This window comes from Mus caroli, chromosome 10, assembly GCF_900094665.2.
Source record: "Mus caroli chromosome 10, CAROLI_EIJ_v1.1, whole genome shotgun sequence".
NCBI classification, from domain to species: Eukaryota; Metazoa; Chordata; class Mammalia; order Rodentia; family Muridae; genus Mus; species Mus caroli.
Genome location: NC_034579.1, coordinates 75,777,335 through 75,801,347, shown reverse-complemented (window position 1 = coordinate 75,801,347; position 24,013 = coordinate 75,777,335). Strand labels below are relative to the sequence as shown.

The 24,013-nt window shown below is 41.5% G+C and overlaps 1 protein-coding gene across 1 annotated transcript; it reads right to left on the bottom strand.

Annotated features, from left to right (window-relative positions):
- Nucleotides 1-817: 817 nt before the first annotated feature.
- On the bottom strand, nt 818-23,398 carry LOC110303022 (zinc finger protein 431-like). Its single transcript, XM_021173908.2, has 4 exons — nt 23,307-23,398; nt 4,091-4,217; nt 3,831-3,891; nt 818-3,292 (listed from the first exon to the last, which is right to left on the bottom strand). The coding sequence occupies exons 1-4, from the start codon at nt 23,307-23,309 to the stop codon at nt 1,234-1,236; spliced, it is 2,250 nt and encodes a 749-aa protein (XP_021029567.2). The 5' UTR covers nt 23,310-23,398; the 3' UTR covers nt 818-1,233.
- Nucleotides 23,399-24,013: the final 615 nt, after the last annotated feature.

Sequence of the window (24,013 nt, the reverse complement as noted above, 5' to 3'; positions counted from 1 at the left end):
ATATACTAGGAAAAGATCCAAAAATGGAGATATGGTTGTTTGTTTTAGGGGTATATTGTTCTTGATGTCTTGGGATTTTTGTTGGTGGTGGTGGTAGTGGTAGGATGGTTGGCTTTTGGATTTGGGGGTGGGGGGAGGCAGAGACAGGGTCTCTATACATAACCATGTCATCCTGGAACTCACTTTCTCACAAGTGCTGTGATTATAGGCAAGTACCTTTCCATCTAACTGAGGTGTTTTTACAAAGGCCTATCTTTGAATCAGAGAATTAAAGAATTATGTAAGATTTATACACAAACCATCATTCTTTGATGAACAAAAGCACCTCCTAGAATACAATAGATTAATTACAAGTGGTAAATCATTTATGTTCTCAACACTGTGGCTATTTTGTTTTCTTAATTTCATGTTCAATAATTTTTACCTGGATGCATACACTCGTGCTAGGGTGTGCACATGTCAGTCAGAAGCCAACTTACACGTGTCTATTCATATTTCCTCAGGGTAAGTTTGACCCACATAGTCAAGTTTTGCAGCAAGAATCTTCTAACTGGTGAGTGAACTCACTGGCGCTTAAGTTTCAAAAATATTTATGTATGTGTTGCTGTGCATATGTCATAGCATATGTATAGTGATCAGAGAAAAACTTGCATGTTTGTCTCCCACAGAATAAACTCAGATCATCAGGCTTAGCAGCAACCTCCTTTACCCACAGTGATAATTCTCTGCCATTCATTTGTGTTTCTTAGAAAGTGTTAAGAATAAGTATTTATTCCTCAGAATAAACTAACCCATAGAAATGGATGGCAGTATATAATTATCATTTGTAAGTAGGTTTTTATTTTTCAAATTACTGTGGTGTTCTATTCTTGGGTGACAATTTGTATATAATAAGAAAACAATTTTTTTGAAGGATGAAATAGTTCTGCTAATCTTCTATAAGCACCAGAAGATGGCTCAGTAGGAAATATGTGCTTGGTGTGCAAGGCTTTAGTGCATTTATTAGATTCATAGTGATTATTTCCAGTAGGAATGCTTTCATGATTTTGGAGAAGACTATGACACGCAGAGACACTATGACATTGACTTTTCTCTGGGATGTGTTTCAAGATTATACTGATGATCAAACTTTTATTACATCAATTACATCCATAATCCTATCCAGTACAAAATTTTTTGTGATTGCAAAGACTAGTGTGATATGCACAGGCTTTAACCACAGTGAGTACATTCTTATGGTTCCACTCTAGTATGAACTCTTTTGTGTATTTGAAGATAACTTTGACTTGCGAAGGCTTTACCACACTGATTACATTCATAGGGTTTCTCTCCAGTGTGAATTATTTCATGCCTATGAAGATCTCGGTTATATGTAAAGGCTTTACCACACTGATTACATTCATAGGGTTTTTCTCCAGTATGAAGTCTTTTGTGTATTTGAAGGTAACTGTGACTTACAAAAGCTTTACCACACTGATTACATTCATTTGGGTTCTGTCCAGTATGAGTCCTTTTGTGTACTTGAAGATAACTATGACTTACAAAGGCTTTACCACAAAGATTACATTCATATGGTTTCTCTCCAGTATGAACTCTTTTGTGTATTTGGAGATAACTTCGACTTGCAAAGGCTTTACCACACTGATTACATTCACAAGGTTTCTCTCCAGTGTGACTTCTTTCATGTATTTTAAGACTGCTACTACATACAAAGGCTTTACCACATTGCTTACATCCATAGGGTTTTTCTCCAGTATGAATCCTTTCATGTATTTGAAGATCACGCTTTAATACAAAGGCTTTACCACATTGCTTACATCCATAGGGTTTTTCTCCAGTATGAATTCTTTCATGTATTTGAAGATTACTGCGACGTGCAAAGACCTTACCACATTGGTTACATCCATAAGGTTTCTCTCCAGTATGATGTTTTTCATGATTCTGAAGACTAGCACGACTAGCAAAGGCTTCACCACAATGATTACATTCATAGGGTTTCTCTCCAGTATGAACTCTTTTGTGTATTCGAAGATAACTACGACTTGCAAAAGCTTTACTACAATGAGTACATTCATAAAGTTTCTCCCCAGTGTGACTTCTCTCATGAATTTGAAGACTACTGCTATATGCAAAGGCTTTACCACATTGCTTGCATCCATAGGGTTTTTCTCCAGTATGAATTCTTTCATGTATTTGAATATAACTGCGACTTGTAAAGGCTTTACCACACTGATTACATTCATAAGGTTTATTTCCAGTATGACTTCTTTCATGTATTTGAAGACTGCTACTACATACAAAGGCTTTACCACATTGCTTACATCCATAGGGTTTCTCTCCAGTATGATGTTTTTCATGATTTTGAAGATTAGCATGACTTGTAAAGGCTTTACCACAATGATTACATTCATATGGTTTCTCTCCAGTGTGAGTTCTTTTGTGTATTTGAAGATAACTTTGAAGTGCAAAGGCTTTACCACATTGATTACATTCATAAGGTTTCTCACCAGTGTGAGTTCTTTCATGCCTGTGAAGAATACTCTGACTAGTAAAAGCTTTACCACATTGTGTACATACAAAGAATTTCTCTCCAGTATGATGTTTTAGATGATTTCGAAGACTAGCATGGCTTGCAAAGGCTTTGCTGCATTGGTTACATTCATAGGGTTTCTCTCCAGTGTGAGTTTTCTCATGTGCTTCTAGAGCTCTGCTGTATGCAAAGGCTCTACCACATTCATTACATTCATAGGGTTTTTCTCCAGTATGAATTATTTCATGAATTTGAAGATTATTGTGAGTAGCAAAGGCTTTCCCACATTCATTGCAGCAATATGGTTTCTCTCCTGTGTGAGTTCTTTGGTGCGTTTGAAGATTACCTTTACTTGCGAAGGCTTTCCCACACTCACTGCACCCATAGGGTTTCTCTCCAGTGTGAGTTCTTTGGTGAATTTGAAGATGACTGCGAGTTGAAAAGGCTTTCCCACATTCACTGCACCCATAGGGTTTCTCTCCTGTATGAGTTCTTTCATGTACTTGAAGAGAACTTCGACTTGGAAAAGCTTTACCACAGTAATTACATTCATAGAGTTTTCTTCTACTATGACTTCTTTCATGTTGTCGGAGACTATTAAAATTTGCAATGGGTTTACTGCACTGATTACATTTACAGGATTTCTCTTCAGTATGGACTCTTCCGTAAGTTTGAAGAACACTGTTACTTGCAACAGTACATTGCTTCTTTCCATATCCCTGATACTCACAAGGCTGGGGTCCAGAGTGACAAATATTATTCCTATTAAAGGAGAAATAATAATCAAAAGGTTTGTACTTGCAGTCATATCTGTGAAATTTTTGTTGCCCCATACACATGTGCTATAGGGATTAAAGTTTCTCCACAACATCAATCTTCTTGTTTCCCATAAACTGTTCCTCTCTCTAAACTCTGGAAAGTCACTGTCAGTATACGAGTAAACCTAGCTTTACTATAGATTATTTGCTTATAAAAGGTATTGGACATTCACTGGACATACTTTTAAGGATATTTGAATGGGATGAAACTAAATAGATTGACATTTCTACAACATGGCTCTCACAGGACTACTGACTAAAAGAGTGTGATGTGTTAAGGCATTGTTTGTCTTTTTTCTTAGAGGAATCCCTTACAAACAGGTCAACTACCTGACTTTAAAGGACATGGTCTTCTGAGAATTAAGTAATCACCACTATACTTAAATCTGTGCTTAATTACATTGTTGCTTTCCATTAAAACTTCAGACCACATTATATTTTCTTCAGCAATGCATTTGTAACAGATTCCACATGAAAATTACCTTTTATATCTCCCAGAACTTTGACAACTTTCTTCAATATTGTGGTCTTCCCATTTGTAGCCTAAAATATAGTACCAGAAAATGTATGATATATTATTCGATACTGTACAAATTTTAACTTATCTCTAGTGAATCTGAATATTAAGTCTGATTATTTACTACATCCTTCCTCTTTGACAAGAGAAATTACAGAAGTATACCAATAACCAAGAAAGGCTTGTTCCTTTGTTTAGAACGTGAAGGAAAACTCACATTCTTACCTATAGCTGTGAGGTTCCTGCACGTTTCCAGCATCACATCTTTGTAGAGACTCTTCTGGGAAGGATGCAGCAAAACCCACTCTTCTTTGGTGAAATTCACATGCACATCCTCATAGGTCACTGCAGCCTAAAATAGCCCATACACGTACATAAAAAAAAAAAATGGTGAGACTTTACTGTATGGTAAATGAACATTACATTGAGAATATTTTTCCAGAATGCTGAGTACTTCATACATTTACTCCATATCACAGAATTTCAAATGAAGTCTCCAAGTGTTTTTAGAAAAAAATAGAAAAGGAGGATCACATCTCTCATTTCTGGGCCCACTGAATTCCACACAGCATTGCAAGAGAGATGACTACTAACAGACGATACAGAGAGACACTCAAACAGATCAACAAATAGATTTCTGGTTGCTAAACAATCTGCTGTTAGTGATAGCAGGAGGCTGAAGATACCAGTGAAGCTGGGTGTTAATGCCTCATATCATGCCTGTGCCCCAACTGGAACTCTCCGGAAGACCATCACGATTCCTCTGTTTCACCTGTGATGTCCACTCCTGTGTCTGACCAACCATACCTAAGAACCTGCACTTTTATTTTCATTTTTGAGTTGTTTTGACATCCATAAGCTATGGAAAAAGAGCATTCTAACATTGTTTCCTTTCAACTATTTTAGATGTTTTCTGTATTGTGGATCACATACTCTTTAAACTCTGAGTAAATATTTAATCCAACATTGCATATTTGGCAAAGTGAGTAAAAAAGGTTTTGTTTCAGTCACGGTTTCCCACAACAGTTCATCATCAAAAACAGTGAGAGCAGAAGCTTAAGCAGAAACATAGAGACAAGAAGCTGATGCAGAGACCATGGAGGGGTGCTTCTTCCTGGCTTGTTGCCCATGGCTTGCTCAATTTGCTTTCTTATACAACTCAGGACCATCAGCCCCACCCGGGGGGGGAGGGGGCACAACCCCCATTGGAATGGACACCCCCTCAATCAATAACAAAGAAAATACCCCAAGGACACATTTTATTCTTTGTGAATTTCACATCATCACCCAAATCCCACTCATCTGCCCATCCCTTCATTTCTGTCATCTGTCCTTACAACTTTTCCCCAAAAGAAAAAAAAATCTCTTTGTGGAAGCTGTAGTGTTGCCAGGAAGCAACTGGATACACTAGCTCTCTTGCCCTGCAGCCGCTGTTGCCTGCTCACTTGCCCTCTCTCTGCTGCTTGCTCCAGCTTAAATGTCTATTTGTGCCATGAGAGCAGCCAAGCCGTGAAGTGCACTCCTCACACCAAGCTGCTTAGACTGAAAGAGGAAAATTACTGGACACCTGAACTGTTCCTGAACTCTCTTACCCCTCCCATCCAGAGACTGTTCTCGGAACACTCCTGAACTTTTTACCCCAAGGTACCCCCTCCCAATTGGAAACTGTTCCAGGAACATTTTTTAGATAAGGGTCTCCTGGAACGAACAAACCTAGTCCTACCCCTCCTAACTGAAGACTGTTCCAAGAACATTTTTGAGATAGGGGCCTCCTGGTACTACCCCAGAATGTTCCAATAGATCAAGTACATTGCCAAAATATAGTACACGACCCCTTGGTTACGTAAAGCCCCTTTGGAAAGTCCCTTGGAATAACCCTTGGCAGAACCCCTTGGTGACGTAAAACTTGTACTTTTCCCCTTACCCTTCTCCCATAAAAGCCTGTGACAAGTCTGGGTCAATGGTCGATTCTCCTCTGCACCTTGCTGGCTGCATGGGTTTCGACCCCAGATATCTGGTATATGTGCTTTTTATGTGCTTTCTTGTCGTTGCTGTATTAAATCTTACTCTCTATACATCCTGAGTTCGGTCTCAGTGTCTTCTTGGGTGCGCGGCTGTCCCGAGGCTTGAGTGAGTGTCTCCCTTTGGGAGTCTTAGAGTCTTTCAAGACCACACCACTCAGACCGACCGCTGGGGCCCTCACGGTAATAGAGGCTGCCTGCGGTGACAGGGAGAGGATTCCTGTCCATCAGACAAAATGTGTCTGTTTGTTGTCTCTGCCATGCTTCTACCATTCCATTCTAAGATACACTTGGCACACATCTGCAGTTCCGGTCTAAGGTATAACACATGACCTTTCTCCACAGGTGGAGCTATAGCTTCTGCACCATCTTAGCTAATGGCAGTCACATGGCTGACTGTAGCTTCAGAGCCATCTTAGTTAAAGTCATTCTCATGACTATTCTCCATCTTTATTGGGCAGATCATACTTCACTACTGTGTTTAGAGGAACAGCCTGACTTAGGGTCTCCAAATACAAGTTAAAATTAAGATATGGTTTCCTTGTGATTTCTCTCCTGCCTTGATAAATAATTTTAATATTAATTTTTAGTCTTGTTTTTGCTACTGTCATTACAGCTCTTAAGTTATAATATATTCTCTTTATTTGATACATACATTCTAGGACAAATAATTAAACAAACACAGATTGCCTAACTCAGATATACTTAATAGATACTGGCTCTCAATCTTGTCAGAAATCTGCTAAATATAATGTTAATATAATATAATATTTATTAAATATAATATTTAAGCTTATTATGACAGAGACTCTGAAATTATAACAGTAACCTTCCCCAAGGTCTCCTAGAAGATAAGAACACAGCCATATGACTACGTAGATTGGGGTATGATAACCACTGAGAAACACTGCTTCATTAGCTTGCCCGCTGCCAGGGCTCGACATAAACTGTGGACAAACAGAAGAAAGCCAGAGAATTAAATGTCTCATGTTGCCTAAAACAAGGTGAGTCATTTCTCCCAGGCTCCTCCCCTACAAGAAAAAGCTTCCCATTCTGAGCCTGTCGGCCAGACTGACTCTGCCGGAGTTGTTAGGGAGACCAAAGGGACCAAGAAACTGTTTAGTGGTAGACTATAGACCAATCTCTGTCATTTTAATTAATATATGACATCTAGATTATAATTTATTCTTCCCAGATTTCTGATTACATTGACAGCGAGGATACTACAGATTGACAGCTAGAAAACAGACCTCTAGCTCCTTACCCCAAGGTAATCCACCACCTTATTAGCTCATTGGTCAATCTGTTAACTAGTTAAGACTACCACATCTCTTATCAAAAAGACAGGTTTGCCTTGCTCACAGGCCTCACAATAAATGGTACACAAGTTTAGATGTAAACTTACACAGATGTAACCTTCTACTGCTTCCTTATCTAAACTCAGTTTCTAGTGACTAAATGCTTCATATTTCCTCCCCTTGTTATGCCACTATCGTAATGTTAACAATAGAGTTCTTATAGAACATTCCACTATACGAGATCCAATTTTTACAATCACAAGTTCAGATTATAGGTTTCCTTTGATTATCTTTTAGTGATAAACTAATGTTTCTCATGCTAAATCTGTATTACCAACTATCATATTGACAAGGTCAAGGCTTTGAGTTTCCTTTGTTTTTTAAATGATAAGTTAAAAAATGCTTCTTATTATGCTAAATTTTTATATATTCATTCTCCTAGACAGAAGGAGAAAGCCTTCCTTGCTCCTGCTCCACAAAAGGTTTTGTCTTCCCTAAACTCACCTTAAAGACTTTTCGTGCTGTTAACAAATACCTCTTTTGTAAACTTAGAAGCTGCAGAAAACACATTCAGATCTACCTTTCATGGACCAAACAGACTCCATCTAGATAAGTACACCTGCCAATCAATAGCCTAAGTTGCCACATGCTACCTATTCCAGAGGGTGGGATTCCTCTCCTGTTCCCCAGGATTGGGAATCCCCTCACCCCAACTACCAAGACTTAAGGGTTTCAAATGTTCACCTAAGAAAAAAGTTTTTCTCCCAAACCTACTTAACTTTATTTGCTGCCTCATAAATACAATTCAGCAGCATGGCAAGTCCAGGCGTTTACTCAAAATATACATCCAGGACAGCTCCAGAGAAGCAACCCACAGATACTCCAATCTACTCTCACAGACACAGATGGTCCCACAGACTCTGGACAAGAAAACAACAAACTCTCCTAAGACTGGACCAACATTCCCATCCCCTATTTTCGTAGGTTTCCCAGAGACACATCATATCAAAGTCAGCAGAAAGCAGCTAATGACGACCATGACCTTATTCCTGCTTCAATATCACCTCTTTCTAGTTCCTCCTTTTTCAATAAAACCAAAACAGAGTAATATTGGCATTCCTTCTACACTCTGCCCAACAGTTACCTGACAATAGGCAGGTAGGCCTGGTTTGCTTAAAAGGGGCTGTTTGGCCCCTCCTACCTCTCTGTGTCTCTCTGCCTCTCTCTTTTTTCCATCACCCCTATTTTTTCTCTCTCCTTCCCCCCCCCCATGTGTTCCTGGCAGGCATCTCCTCTACCCACTCTCTGTCTCTACTCCCTTCTCAATCCCTAAATAAACTCTATTCTACACTATAGCTGTCATATGGCTGGTGCCTCAGGGGAAAGGGATGCTTCCCCATGGTCCTGCTGAGGCACCCCTCCCACTTCGCCATACCATGCTCTACAAAATATATCCTGGTCTTTTTATAAAACACAACAACTATTCTGTTAGCTTTCTGAACAAGGCGCAGATAGAACTCGGAGCTCCTCCAGCTTTATGTCTGCCTGGATGCTCCCATGCTCCCACCTTGGTGAAAATGGTCTGAACCTCCAAACCTGTAAGCCAGCCCCAAATAAATGTTGTCCTTTGTAAGAGTAGCCTTGGTCACTGTACCTCTTCACAGCAATGGAAACTCTTTAAGATAGAAGTTGGTAACAGGGACTGGCATTTTGCTATGATAGACCAGACCATGCTTTTCTTTGGGAGAATGTGGGTTTGGAAAGCACTGGAATCCTTTAACTGGGGCTTAGAGGGCTATCCTAGTAGGAACATGTTAGACTTTGTTGCTGAGTTATTTGCATAGTGCAGACCCAGCTCAAGAGGTTTCACTGGAGAAGAACTTCAGTCTGTGGCCTAGAGACTGTTTTTGTGGTATTTTGGTGAAGAATATGGCTGCTTTTTGCCCTTGTCTGAAAAGACTATCTGAAGCTAAGGTCGAGAGATTTATACTAATTGCACTGATAAAGGACATATAAAAACACCCTGTTATAAATTCTGTTGTGTGGTTATTAGAGTCCACGCTTATGAAGAGTCTGTTAATGAAAAGGAGTAAGCTGAGAAAGAAAAGACATAAAATATATGGTTCAGGTAATGAAGGAGCTCCAGGAAGTGAAATGAAGCTGAATTCTATGTTTAAGGAGATAAACAGATTACGGGAGTAGTGACCTGAGGGCCACTCAGCTAAGATTAGGCACACACCTTTAATCCCAGGAAAGAAAGGCAAGAAGATTTCTGCGTTCATTGTCAGTCTGGTATAAAGCAAGTTCCAAGGGGAGAAAAGCTTAAGTCCAGGTGAGATAGTAAAAGCCTTTGTCCCCAGCATTCAGGAGACAGAGCCATGCAGATCTCTGAGTTCAGAGTCAATCTATAGAGCAAGTTCCAGAACAGCCAAGCTTACGCAATGAAGGAGTTGGAAAACAGAAAGCTATGACAGGCCAGGGAAGGCCATTGGTGAAGTTGTAGCCTCAGATGCAGTTGATAGTCCAGGATTGAAGGAGTCAGGCAAAGAAGTTGAGGTTTGGCACTATGAAGAGAGCCTATGAAAGGCTACTGAAGCCTAGCTGCAGAGGAAGACCCGAGTGTATTGGAGATGCCAGTACCATAGGATGATCACCAAGAACACCAGCAGCAGTGGAGTAGAGTCTGTAGTGTGCTACAGAAGGCAGAGCTGGAGAAGTGACCCAAGTCCTTTGGAGGAGCCCAGAAGATGACGGGTGGATCCCAAATACTGGAAGAAGAAGCTGTAATGTTGAAGTTGCCTTGGAGACCCCAAAATGTTCAAGATATCAGAGCCATGGGATATCTACTGAGGAAATAGCTACTAACAGGGAATGGAATCAGACAAAGAAAATTGTGCTGCAGTCAACAAAGATGAATGGAGCTGAAGATCTTAATTTTTTTTTCCCCTTGGTTTTTCAAGACAGGGTTTTTCCGTGTAGCCCTGGCTGTCCTGGAACTCACTCTGTAGACCAGGCTGGCCTCAAACTCAGAAATCAGCCTGCCTCTGCCTCCCAAGTGCTAGGATTAAAGGCGTGCACCACCACTGCCTGGCAGAGCTGAAGATCTTAAAAGCACTTTAATAATGAACATGGAGATGCAGTTTTGAGTTGGCCCAGCTTGGTTTTGATCTTGTTTGTTCCAGTATTTACTCACTCTGGCATTTTGGAAGGGGGCTGTATATCCTGTGATGTTTAAGGTATGTGATCTGACTTTTGATTGGGGAAGTTTGAGAACCACAGCTTCCATCCCAGCCTGCACCATTGCTCACCTGGAGAAGCATGGGGTGTGATCCCTATCTTGGGCTGAGCTTCACCTCCCCTGAGTGGTGTGTCAGCATCCCACAAGCCCAGGTCCTCAATGGGGAGAAAGTTTTGCCTCCCCAAGCAGAGTCTCAGTGGTGATCTGACCCCCCCCCCCAGTGGTGAAGCAAAAAGCAGAACCACATCTGGCTCCACAACATGGACCTACCCAGCTGACATACACCATAGCAAGCGGCTTGTGCAGACCTATATTGGAACTCCAGATTAAACAAAGACCATGAGCAGCCCTGGCTTTTAGCAATAGCCTAGAAGACCCAGGCCTTCCCACTCTGAAGACAGACAGGTTATCTTCTTCCCACTTTTGTTTTCTGGCGGAGCTATTGCACCAAACCCCATCTCAAACAACAGTCCACTTGGCCATTAACATAGACTCCAATCCCTACCCCTACCCCTACCCCACCAATACGATGCCACCAAGCCCCTATGCTGTTTCTACTCTACTTTTAGGGTTTATATAAAGTAGCACACCCCCACCTTACAGCAGTACCAGCAAAGAAAAGCCACACAGGGACAAAAGGACACACACTTATTCTTTCCTGGGAGCTCTCCCTGAGTTCCTGGCTATGATCCGAGAACAGCCGCCACCATACTGCCAGCTGGCATTCTTCTACGAGCGCCCCCGCCACCGTTCCTTCCTCCAGCTGGCTTTGCTAAGATGTGGACAACCACCCTGCCCAGAAACTCTGGGAGATGCTGTTCACATTCTACCACCAAACCATCCCATCTGGCTCTACCAACTGCCAATGACTGCCCCATGGCTGTACCCTTTCTCCTGTCCACCTGAGTCTTAGCGGATGGAAAACACCAGACAAGACCACCTTAATATTTTATAATCGGCCAGATAACACAACCACTGGGTGCTGAATCTATTACCCTAAACTCATCAGCTATCTTATATCATAATTCTTCCAGTGACAGAGGCTGCCACCAGTTCTTATAGCCCCCAGGCCTACAAGGTGTCAGTCCTGTCTGCTCTACAGCCTGGTCCAACTCTCCCATCCTCTCTGCATCCCCTTCTCTTTCTGTCAGGCCTGAAAATTTCGCCTTATCCTTTGCCCAGCAATTAGCTTCTACCATCTTTATTGACCCAATCAAGAAACAATTAGGGAACTAGATTTTAGTTATCAACTCCTCCCTCTACAACCTTTGTCCAGACACATCATCTGATTGGAGACTTTCCAGACAAGTGGACACTGAGACCTGACAGCTTTGGGTCATTCCAGCAACAAGAAATCTCTTGCTTGAGCCTAATGGCTACAAAACTTGGGGAAACTTGCATGATAGTAAGGAAAACATTAAATAAATCAAATGGTGTTTAAGACCAATGTTAACACCATGAAAAACCCCAAACAAACTTACTCTTGATTTCAATCCACTAAACAAGGAAGTTTGTTCACTAATCCCTCCTCTTAAGGCACTTGCAGCAGAGTTCAGATGAGCGAGCTTGCTATGGCATTTCTCTCCTGTTCCTGGAGTCTGTGTCATTAACTCCACACCAACCCCCAAGGGCAGGTAGAGCCATGCTTCAAGTAGTCCAGGGCACAGGCAGCATCTGGCGCCCAATATGGTCAATACACTACTTCATCTTCCTCATTTTTGTGGCTGTTTGTGAACCTCCTTTTCTGGGGGCTCGTTTTTTGCCTGTAGCAGCAAGGACTGTGCTCTCAGTTCGACATGATCTGCTCTTCTCCTTGAGGTGCTGCTGTTGTGTCCACTTCAGTTGCTTCTTTGGTGAGTTGTCCCCTTAGAATTTTATGTTGTGAGTCCCTCAAATGTGACTGCTTATCTCATTTCTGTCTTCTTTGTCTTTTCTGTTTGTCCCAGTGACATTTCCACTCTCACTTTTGGTCTCCATCTGGGGGTGAGCATGCAGCCTCCATATTTTCTTTCTTCCTTGTCTTTGTCTGGGTAAGTATACTGTGGTGAACCATCTTTTCTGTCTTCTTTGTCTTTGTCCGCTCATTTTCACTTTTGGTCTGGATTCATGCCAGTACCTGACATAGGGGCTAGTCTCCCAGGCAGTGTTAGCAGGGATCGGCTCCCAAATGCCTTCTCTATACTGGGTAAACCATCCAGGCATAAGGCCTTTGAACTACAACTGAGGGAGTCTCCTGATTAGTACAGTATGACTTTTGTCACCTCTTCTGTCATATTTGTCGTATCTGTTCATTGTTTGTTTCCTTTGTGCTTGTTGTCCTGGGTTCTCTTCCATCAAGGAACCATATTAGAGCTCTGAAAACTCTTCTAGTTACTCATGGTCTAGGAGGACTCTGCCTTCCAGTGGTCACTCCTGCAGTGGTTGCTCCTGCAATACCTGTCCCTCTTGCTGGATTGCCTCTTCCCTGGGAACCTCATTCATAAAAGAGACATCTGCACCAATATAAGAAACCATTTGGAATAAGACTTCCATTTTGAGTAGTGGTCAAGTAAAGTTTAAGTTCCAAGACCTCCCTGAAACTGACATCCTACTTGACAGAAAGAGACATGAATGTGGGCAAATGATATCCTGATTGGCAAGTCAAGACATAAATGTTAGACAAGTCCTATCCTAGAAGAAACGTTAAGACAAAAATGTTAAACAGGACAAGTCCCCTGCCACAGTTGAACACTCCAACCAATAGAAAAGGAATAAACATACCACAAAGACATATTCCTAATTAAAAAAAAAAATCCCCATCCCTAAATCCTGATTGGTAGAATATCTTGGCACAGACGTTTGTGTATTTTACACTTAAAATCCCTGTAGTATCTTAACTCAATGTTATAGTTCTGTTCCCAAACCTGGAACATGGCCTGGTCAAACAGTCCTGGGGCGTATGCTCAATAAACTCTCCCTGTCAGACTGAGATCGGAATCCATGTGATTTGTGAGGTGATTCCTGGATCCCAACACATGGGTTAAAGCTGGACTTCCAACAACAACAGAAACACCAGAAAGCCTATACACTCATGGCAACTGAACAACTCTCTACTCAATGAACTCTGGGTAAGAGAAGAAATAAAGAAATTATAGAATTTCTAGAATTCAATGAAACATTTCCAAATTTATGGGTTACAATAAAAGCAGCTAAGAAGAAAGTTCAATTTACTAAGTGCTACCATAAAGAAATTAGAAAGATCTCATACTAACAATTTAAAAGTATACCTGAAAGCTCTAGGAAAACACATACACAAAAACACACACATCAGAGAGGAGTGAAAGGCAGGAAATAAATTCAGGGCTAGAATTAATCAATTAGTAACAAAAAAAGAATAATACAAAGAGTGGAAGAAACTGAGAGTGAGTTTTTTGAGAAAAATCAAAAAGATAGACAAACCTTTAGCCAAATTAACCAAAAGATAGGGAGACAGTATTCAAATAAACAAAATCAGAAATGAAAAAGGAGAAATAACAAGACAATGAGGAAAATCAAAGAATCATTAGGTTTTACTTCAAAAACCTATATACCACAAAATTGTTTCCAATTTTAGGTCATCCTGATACCTAAGCCACACAAAGACCAACAAAGATAATTCAGACCAATTTCTCTTATGAATATTCATGTAAAAATAGTAAAATATTTGCAAACCAAATCTAGGAACACATCAAAAATATCACCCACCATTATCAAGTAGGCGTTATCCCAGAGATGAAGGAATGGTTTGCTATATATTAAATCCAACATTGTAATCCACCATGTAAACAAACTGAAAGAAAAACAATCATTTGATCATCTCTTCAGATGCTGAGAAAGCCTTTGATAAAATCCAGTACCCTTTCATTTTATAAGTCTTGGCGAGATCAGAGCACATACCTGACACACTAAAAGCAGTCTACAGAAAGCCAATACCTAACATCAAATTAAATGGAAAGAAACTTAAAGCAATTCCACTAAAATCAGGGACAAGACAGGCTGCCCACTCTCTCCCTATCCATTCAATATAGAACTTGAAGTTTCCAACAAGGCCACACCTACTCCAGCACTGCCACACTTCCTAATCATGCTACTTCCCATTGGCCAAGCATACTCAAACTACCACAGTGTGTGTCCCAGACCCATTATAAGCCAATCTTTGAGAGGAAAGCTAATGTCCCTCATATACTTTTAGTGACTTACTCTTGTTTATTGAGAGGAGTACTATATGAGAGACAAGAAGTTAGTTGTGGTAGAAAAAAACTGAATCCCTATGTTTCATCTCTATGAGGGAAAAAGTTAACCTGTGTGAATGCATTGTGAAAAACTTTTATGTGTTATTTACATAATATTTGTGTTATATAATTTTATATATAATTTTACATATGTAATAATTTTAATTTTATATATAATTTTACATAATGTTTTTTTATTCTATATAATACGTATATAATCTGTCACTGTGGATTCAAGCCATTTGAGCTCTTGTTGCCAAACATGACTGCCTCTGTTTCACCTCTAATACTCACAGAGAGGAAATAAAGAATAGACAACTGGGGGGGCTAGAGAGATGGCTCAGTGGTTAAGAGCACTGACTGCTCTTCTAGAGGTCCTGAGTTCAATTCCCAGCAACCACATGGTGGCTCACAACCATCTATAATGGGATCTGATGCTCTCTTCTGTTGTGTCTGAAGACAGCTACAGTGTACTCATATAAATAAAATAAGTAAATCTTTAAAAAAAAAAATAGACAACTGTCAATTGTCCCCTGATTGGTATATGGATACTATGATAAGTGTATGCATATGGTTAAAACTTTTGAAAAAGATGAAATTAAACAAGTCAAGGAAGAAAGAAAGAAAGAAAGAAAGAAAGAAAGAAAGAAAGAAAGAAAGAAAGAAAACAAACCAAGAAGCTGGGCAGTGGTGGCGCACGCCTTTAATCCCAGCACTTGGGAGGCAGAGGCAGGTGGATTTCTGAGTTCGAGGCCAGCCTGGTCTACAGAGTTCCAGGTCAGCCAGGGCTACACAGAGAAATCCTGTCTCGTAAACAAAACAAAACAAAAAAACAAAACAAAAAATTAAACAAGCATATAACAAAAATACTGAGGACATAGGACACAACTGACCAGTTGAAATTAATACATTGTAGAAATCCAAGACTTGTTCTGTTTATAAAAACAGTGATGTTCCTGCTTTAAATCTACGTCATCCTTTCATTCTCTGCCTGTAGTGTTAAATGCCTGTAATCCCAGCACTTTGGAGACAGAACCAGGTGGATCTCTCTGAGTTTGAGGCTAAACTAGTCTACACATTGAGTTCCAGGATGAACACAGCTATATAGAGACCCTGTCTCCAAAACAAAACAAAAACAATAATGGTAGTTACCCTAACATAATCTGGACTCATCTCTCCCCAACAAAATATTTCACTGTCTTCACTTACATCAAGATAATAATATTAACAATAAGAAGCAATGTACAGAGCCCATTCACAGAGGGATAGAAATACATTCAATGGCCATGCAGGGACTTTCATCACACACAAGTGATAGAAGACAGAATGAATAATAGGGCATCTTTATTTTTTCATTATAGTGACACCCTTAGTAGCTGGAGTGTAGACTCAGTAGCATTGCTGCTGTTGTATGCCCAAGTTTGTTTCTTAACACCCACTTCAGATGGCTCAGAACTATTTGTATTTACATGTCCATAAGGTACAATGGACTTTTCTGGCTTCCTTGGGCACATGCACATTTTATATATTTTTATATATGATATAAGCCTGAATTAAGTTATTGTGATTTTCTAAATAAAATAACAAATACATGATGAAAACAAATTTTACAGTATGAAGTCCTGTGTTTGTGTGTGTGTTGACTCCTCCATATTATAAAAAAGGTCTCATTTATATATTTTTTAAATTACAATTTTGGGTATATTGTCTAAACACAATCCAGAAATGGAGTCACAAAAGGAGAACTCTAAGAACTTGTGAGAACAAGCAAAGAAACCAAGAGACTTGTGACATTCGTTTCTTCAAAAAGAGAACTGTGCTTGGAATGTGTTTTCATGCTCCTTTCAGATATAGCAAATAGAAATGAGTTTACTGTAGATTGTTCATTAATTCTTGCTGCTGCTATTCAATTAAAAGTTTAAACTATCTTTTCTACACCTCAATGGAAAAGCAGGTTTTTGCCACCTGCAGCTTATTCTTGTCATTGTATAAAGCTGGGACTCATAAGTCTCACTCTTGTGAGTATTCTTCACTGTTTCTCCAACCAGACTCTGTCTACCCCTGGATGTCCTGGAACTTGGGTGTGTAGACCAGGACAGAGTCAAACTCGGATCCACCCTATTAACCAAATTTCCTACAGATCAACATGAAGATGAACTTTCATGAAGTAATGCTATTTAGATGAATTAATGACTTGATAGAATTCCTAACTTGATTCAAATAATTTCAGGAAGAAAGCTGAAGGAAAGGGTTTTAGTCATTTTGCCAGAAAGAAGTAATAAAGTTAGAATCAAGAATAGAATGTGCCAGGCTTGGTAGTGCACGCCTTTAATCCCAACACTCGGAAGGCAGAGGCAGAGGCAGAGGCAGGCGGATTTCTGAGTTCCAGGCCAGCCTGGTCTACAAAGTGAGTTCCAGGACAGTCAGGGCTATACAGAGAAACCCTGTCTCAAAACAACAACAACAACAAAAAGAATAGAATGTGCCCCCTCCATGTAGAATAAAGGCTGCATAATAAGGACTGCATTGAGCAACATGAATTTGCACTAAGAAGAGAAACAGGTTTCAGACAAACTTGTAATCAAGGAAAAGCATTCATTCTAGGACATGTCCAAGGATGAAGCCACAGGTTTGCAGTATGATAAAGCAAGGCCATGTGAAACTGTTGCTTTGAACTTATAATGAGCTTATAAAATGAAACAATGCTTTGAACATACTATCAACATCCTTCTGCAACTCCCCTTTCATATAACATTTTACCTATGAAGTAACCTTTTCATAAAAGAGAGCTTTTTGTCCTAAGTGGCCAAGTTCTGCTGCTTGCTAGTACTGATCATGTCTACCTCATTCAATTATTTTCTATTTTCAACAGCTTTCTGTTTCCCATGTTTTTCTTCACTGCCTAACCTTAGCTGTCTTGGAACTTTCTCAGTAGACCATGCTGGCCTTGAACCCAGAGATCTATATGCCTCAGTCTCCTGATTGCTAGGATTAAATGCATGTACGACTGCACCTGGACCTTAGCTTTTCTTTACCTGGAACTTGCTCTGAAGACCAGGCTAACCTTGGACTCAGAAATCTGCCCTCTGTCTCCTGGGGGCTAGGATTAAAGGCCTGTACCACCATGCCTGGACCTCAGCCTTTTCTTTTTTTTTTTTTTAACAGATCTTTATAATCATGGCCACTGTACCACAAGTAAAGGCTTGTGTCAATGTGGATCAAGAATGTCATCCCACCTCAAGATCCTGATCTAAAGCCTGAATCTTTCAGATTCAAGATCCATATCAAAGCATCTAAATCTTTATACCGCAAGATCTGGATCACTGATACACCCTCCATTTCAGGGGGCTTGGGGGAGTGATCATCCAGATATAGTCAAGTTGATAACAGAAAATAGCCATCATAACCTAACCCTTATCAACTGGACGATCATATTTCATATATTAAATGAAAACAATAACCAGGTCATAATGCCTAACCTGGTATAACGATGCCTTATACAATTGCACAGACACAATAAGCTTAGCTGGTTTTGATCTTGCCTGAGATCACCATTCCTATAATTCCATTTGATATATTCAATCTATTTATCTGCTTAAACACAGGATTTACCTCCATTCCACTTCCTGGTACCCCTTTAATCCTTGAACCATATATTTTGTATCTGTCCTTGCTCATATTATTCCTTTGCAAAATGTTCTCTTACTAAGAGAGTGAACCACAGGACAGAGTCTACACTAGGCTTTTTGAAATGTCCTTTACCAAAGTAATTAATCTAAATTTCTTCACCTTAGCCTCAGCAGCCTCTTTAGACATAGGCAAAAAGCAGCCAAATTCTTCAACAAAATATCACAAGAACAATGTCTAAGCATCACACTAAAATTCTTCCTCTCTGAAACTTCTTGAGTCAGGCACCCAAAGTTCAAATCACCCTCAGGACCACTGTCTTCCATGCTTCTACTACTATGGCCAATTAAGTACAACTTAAAGCATTCAACTGCTTTCCTAATCCAAAGGTCCTTAGTTAGGGTTTTACTGCTGTGATCAGACACCATGACCAAGGAAACTCTTATAAGGACAACATTTAATTGGGACTAGCTTACAGGTTCAGAGATTCAGTCCATTATCATCAAGATGGGAGCATAGCAGCATCTAGGCAGAAATTGTGTAGGCAGAGCTGAGAATTCTACATCTTCATCTGAAGGCTGCTAGTGGAAGACTTGCATCCAGGCTGCTAGGATGGGAGTCTTAAAACCTACACCTACAGTGACACACCTACTCCAACAAGGCCACACCTCCTAATAGTGCCACTATCTGGGCTGAGCATATACAACCCATTACAGTACCCAAATCCACACACCTCAAACAAAAACACGGTCAGCACTATCATAATACCCCAGTCCCTTGTACCAACTTCTCAGGATTTTATTGATCTGAAGAGACTCCATATATAAGGCAACTCTTATAAAGGACAACATTTTATTGGGGCTGATAATGGTTTCAGAGGCTTTGTCCATTATCATCATGGTAGAAAGCATAGCAGTGTGTATGCATGCTTGCTGTTGGATGTGCAGCTGAGAATCCTATAGGTGGTCGATCCTCAGACAGAAAGGAGGACTCTGTGTTCTGCAGGCAGCAGGAAGACACGTTGATTCAACATGGAGCAGAGCCTGAGCATTCAAGACCTCAAAGCCTGCCTGCCTGCACAGTGACACACTTCCTCCAACAAAGTCACATGAATTCCAACAAGGCCCCACCTCCAAATAGTGTCACTACTCATGTGCCAAGCATTCTAACATGAGTCAATGGGAGCTATACCTATGCAAACCATCACAATCCTGATAGTTTGTATATGCCTGGCCAGGGAAGGCCTCGTTAAAGTAGGTGTGTCACCGTGGACATGGCTTTAAGACCCTTGTCCTAGCTGTCTGGAAGTCAGTTGTCTTAGTCAGGATTTCTATTCCTGCACAAAACATCATGACCAAGAAGCAAGTTGGGGAGGAAAGGGTTTATTCAGCTTACACTTCCACACTGCTGTTCATCACCAAAAGAGGGGCAAGGCAGTGTTTAAAGGGAAGAATGGAAGTTCACCTTTCCTCCAAGACAGGAGGCATGGCAGTATAACAGTGTCCAAGTAGACATGGTGGTGGAGAAAGAGCTGAGTTCCACAACTTGATCCACAGGAAGGAGAAAAAAGGGACTGTGTTACGCTGGCCACGGTTGAGCATATAGGAGACCTCAAAGCCCACCTCCACGGTGATACACTTCCTTGAACAAGGTCACACCTCCTAATAGTGCCCACTCTCTATGAGGCAGGCATTCAAACACAAGAGTCTATGGGGGCTAAACTCAAACCACCACAACGTCACATGCAAAAAATGAGGCTTTTAAAAGAGATATAAAAAGCTTTTAAAAAAAAAACTATTTAGGTATACCAACTTTAAAACAATGTAAGTTCTTTTCTGGTAGAGAAAATGCCATTAAGAAGACAGTGTATAAACTGCTCTGTGTAATATGTGAACTGCTGAGTGTTGTACACTGATACACAAGCCAAAGCCAAATGCCCCGTGTCTCAATACTGGTGCCTTCAGTCACTAAACTGAAGTGACACAACCAGGTTTGCATTTACCCATATGAGAGAGTTGGCCACTTGGAAATTTCATTGGCCCAAAATAACTTCCTCAAATTCCACATCCACCGATTTGGTTTGCCTTAATTCATAAGGTATGAATTAATGCATGTTGGGAAAGAACACATAAACTCACCTACCACATCAGGATAATAGAGACTCCTATAGTTCACTGATTAAAGATTAAAAGCCTGTAACCCAGCTACTGCCTAGCCTGTTTTGACCTGCAGTATACACAGTAAGCTTTTCCTTCCTTCTTTTCCGGTGTCCATAGAGAAGCCATGCTCCACACACACATGTCCTATTCCTGCTACTGACATGAACATACCACTATGTAAATCAAAAGAGTCTTTTTAGAACTGTGTGGTACTACAATCCTTTTATACAAGAATTGAGGAGATTGGCTTAGAAGGAACAGCTACACAGTAGGAGGAAGACAACCAGAGTCAACATAGGACACCCAAAGTATTTTCCTGAAAGCCTGGAGGTGAGGCTGCTCTGGAATTAATGTGCCTTCCCAACGTGAAATCACACCACACATTTAGAGAATAGTGAAGAAGACTCTATATGATAAGAAGTCTCCAGCACAAGGCAGCTACAAGATTTTGCTAAATTATATAACCGTAAAGGATAGGCTTCTGCATTCCACATATGTCACAGGTCCTCTGACCCGGCGGCGACACGAACGACACAGACACCAAGTCAGGTTCACGCAGCAACTTTACTTCGGGCTTTTTCTTTTACAGCTCCCTTCCCCAGCAACTTCTTCTTAGGGCAAGGGCTAAACTACTCCTATTCTACTTCTACTCACGGCAAGGGCTAAAACTCTCCACTAGCTAAAACTCACTACTCTGCTCGTGGCTTCTACCGACTAGGGCAAGGGCTAAACAACCTCTCTCCTCTCTCTCTCTCTCTCTCTCTCTCTCTCTCTCTCTCTCTCTCTCTCCACCCCACCTCATCCAATCAGAATTCACACACACTCCAGGCAGGAGCGAGCTTAGGTCGTTCACAGATTGGCTGACAGATTTGGATCCCGAGGAACTGTCCAGCCTGGCAGGCAGCCCACACATGTAGCCTCACTGCGCATGCTCGGGCAAGGCAGTAAACAAGTGGGTTTCACTCACCCGCTTCCCACACACATAGTCTGCAAACTTGGTGAATGCTGCTTACTGCTTCTGGTGGGTTGAATAAGAACGGTACCCAAAGGCTCATAGATTTCAGTGTCTGGCCATTAGGGAGTAGTGCTACTTGATAAGTACTAGGACCTTTGGCCTTGTTGGAGTGGGTGTGGCCTTGTTGGAGCAAGTCGGTCAGTAGAGGTGGGCCTGGCAGTTTCAAATGCTCAAGCCAGACCTACTGCCTGCTGATCTGGATTTTGAAGTCGCAGCTGCCTCTCCAGCACCATGTCTGTTATGTATACCCATAATCCACACTGTGGCAATAATGGATTAAACTTCTGGAACTGGAAGGGAGCCCTATTTGAATGGTTTTCTTTATAAGTGATGCTGTGGTCATGATGTCTCTTCCACAGCAATGGAACTCTGACTAGGAAACTGCCCGGATGCTATGGCTTGCTAAGACTGCTTTCTTATACAACTCAGAACTACCTGCCCTCGGTGGCACCAAACACAGTGGGATGGACACTATTATATCAGTCATTAATCAGAATACCCTACAGATTTGCCCACAGGCCAGTCTAACTCTAGCTCGTGTCAAGCTGACCCAGTCTCACCAGTACCTCCGAGACATCTCCCACAAGACTTTTAACCAAACCTCAATCACCTTAACCCTCAGTTTTCAGCCTGTGAAATGGGCGCACTCACATGTAAAATTTTCAAAGTCTGTCAAGTTTAAGACACAAGAGATGGCTCAGCAACTAAGACCTCTGCTCTAGTGGAAGAGCTGGGTTTGGTTCCCAGCACTAACATGGTGGCAAAGAATTATTCCTAGATCCTGGTGGCGACATCTAATGGCCTCTCTGGTCTTCTATTGGTGCCAAACACCCAAGTGATGAACACACATGCACGGAAGCAAAACACTCATGCACATGAAACAAATTTAGTAAATTAAAAATACAGATCCCCATATCTCTTATATGTCACCATGGATAAAACAGCAATAAGACATATATGACAATATGACAAATATCTGTAGCCAAAATTATAATTTCGTAATTAAAAGACTCGAAGAACTTGGTCAAAGGAGAGAAATCCTATGACTCTAGACAATTAGTCTCAGTATTATTTCAGTACAGAATCTGAGCTATAGATTCAACAAACGTCCACTAAAAGAGTCTAACGAGTTCTGCAATGAGCGACACAAAGCCGATGACAAAAGGTCATCATGAATGAAAACATGAGCACACAAGACTGAATAAACAGCACGGTGACACCGTCTGACTTCTAAATTACCCTACACCTGCGATAAAGATTGTGCTGTTTGAGACCGACATAACATGAGAGAACAAGAACACTTAGGACAAAAACACAACTAATATTCGGTCGATTTTGACAACTTATGGAGGGAAACACAGTGAGTCTGGCCTTACAAACACACGTGACTGAACCACCGTGGCATCTACATGCGAATGTGTTAATGGCACAGACTTTACACTGCGCAGAGTTAACTGCGATGGATGCTACACCCGAATGTCACCTGCCAGGTTCAGAACTTCTGGAAGACACTAAAGAAAAGAATTTGCTCTGCCAGTCAGCAATTCCCTCTGCACTGACAACAAAACCCGCGCATGCGCGCCCGCTGAAGGATGCCGGTGTCCAAGCAAAGCATCATCTCTAGCTTCCTATGCTGTGCGCCGGTGCAGCCCCGGGAACCGTCTCATGGGGAGGTGCTGCTTCCACACCGGAGGATAAGGGAACTCGGGGACTTCAGGTGAACAAACGCAATTACAAAGGTCGCCACATCTCGCTGCCGGTCCCCGCACCCCAGGACAACCCCACACGGGACCCCGCGGGTCCTCCCCGCGCGGGGACAGCGGCCTCGCTCACCATGGCGCGGATTCCAAGTTAGCCTCGCTCTCCGCTCAGCTCCCGGCAGATGGTAAAAACTGCTTTCCTCAGATTCACAACAAAGCGGGTAATATGGCGAACAGGAAGTGCCCGCCCACTGTGACTGAAGGCTCGTCTCGAAGTTCTGATTGGCTACTGAGGCCTGAGTGACAGGAGCAGTGTCCCTAAGAGACACTGTGTTTCCCATCTCTGACTTTCACCACAGGCCAAGAGCGGGCATAGATCTTAAGGCAGGTTTTGCCATAGAACTTGCTCCTGGACTGCAAGGTGGTCCCTGCACTTTTCCTGCACTCAGTAGGCACTTCCCCGTCTTCCTCCTGGGCAGAGAGTGTTATGTCTCAAACCCAGAGACAAATAAATTTGGTGCCTATTTATCAAAAATGCTGTCTGCCAGGTTCCCTCTGCATATCTCAGTCCCTACCTGTTACAATGTTGGCCTGCATGCCCAGCCCCTACCCTGAACTTCTCCAGACTAGGAGCTTGGCTACCCTTACCCCAGATGTCCTCCCCACGTGTGTCATCTATCTATCTCGGTACCTGGGGCAGAGGCAGGGTGGAGGATTTTTTGTTCGGTTGGTTTTGTTTTTTGTTTTTTTGTCATCTACCCTTTACATGCCTGACTTCTTGGTCTGCCTCCTCCATCTCCCCTCCCTCCTCTTCTCACATGCCTAAGGGTCACGTTCATC

What these genes read in the sequence shown, in the direction of transcription:
- LOC110303022 (XM_021173908.2), bottom strand. An exon ending in CAGGAACCTCACAGCTATAG is followed by an intron (nt 3,892 to 4,090) that starts GTAAGAATGTGA and finishes ACTATATTTTAG; the next exon opens with GCTACAAATGGGAAGACCAC. An exon ending in AGTTCTGGGAGATATAAAAG is followed by an intron (nt 3,293 to 3,830) that starts GTAATTTTCATG and finishes CTCCTTTAATAG; the next exon opens with GAATAATATTTGTCACTCTG.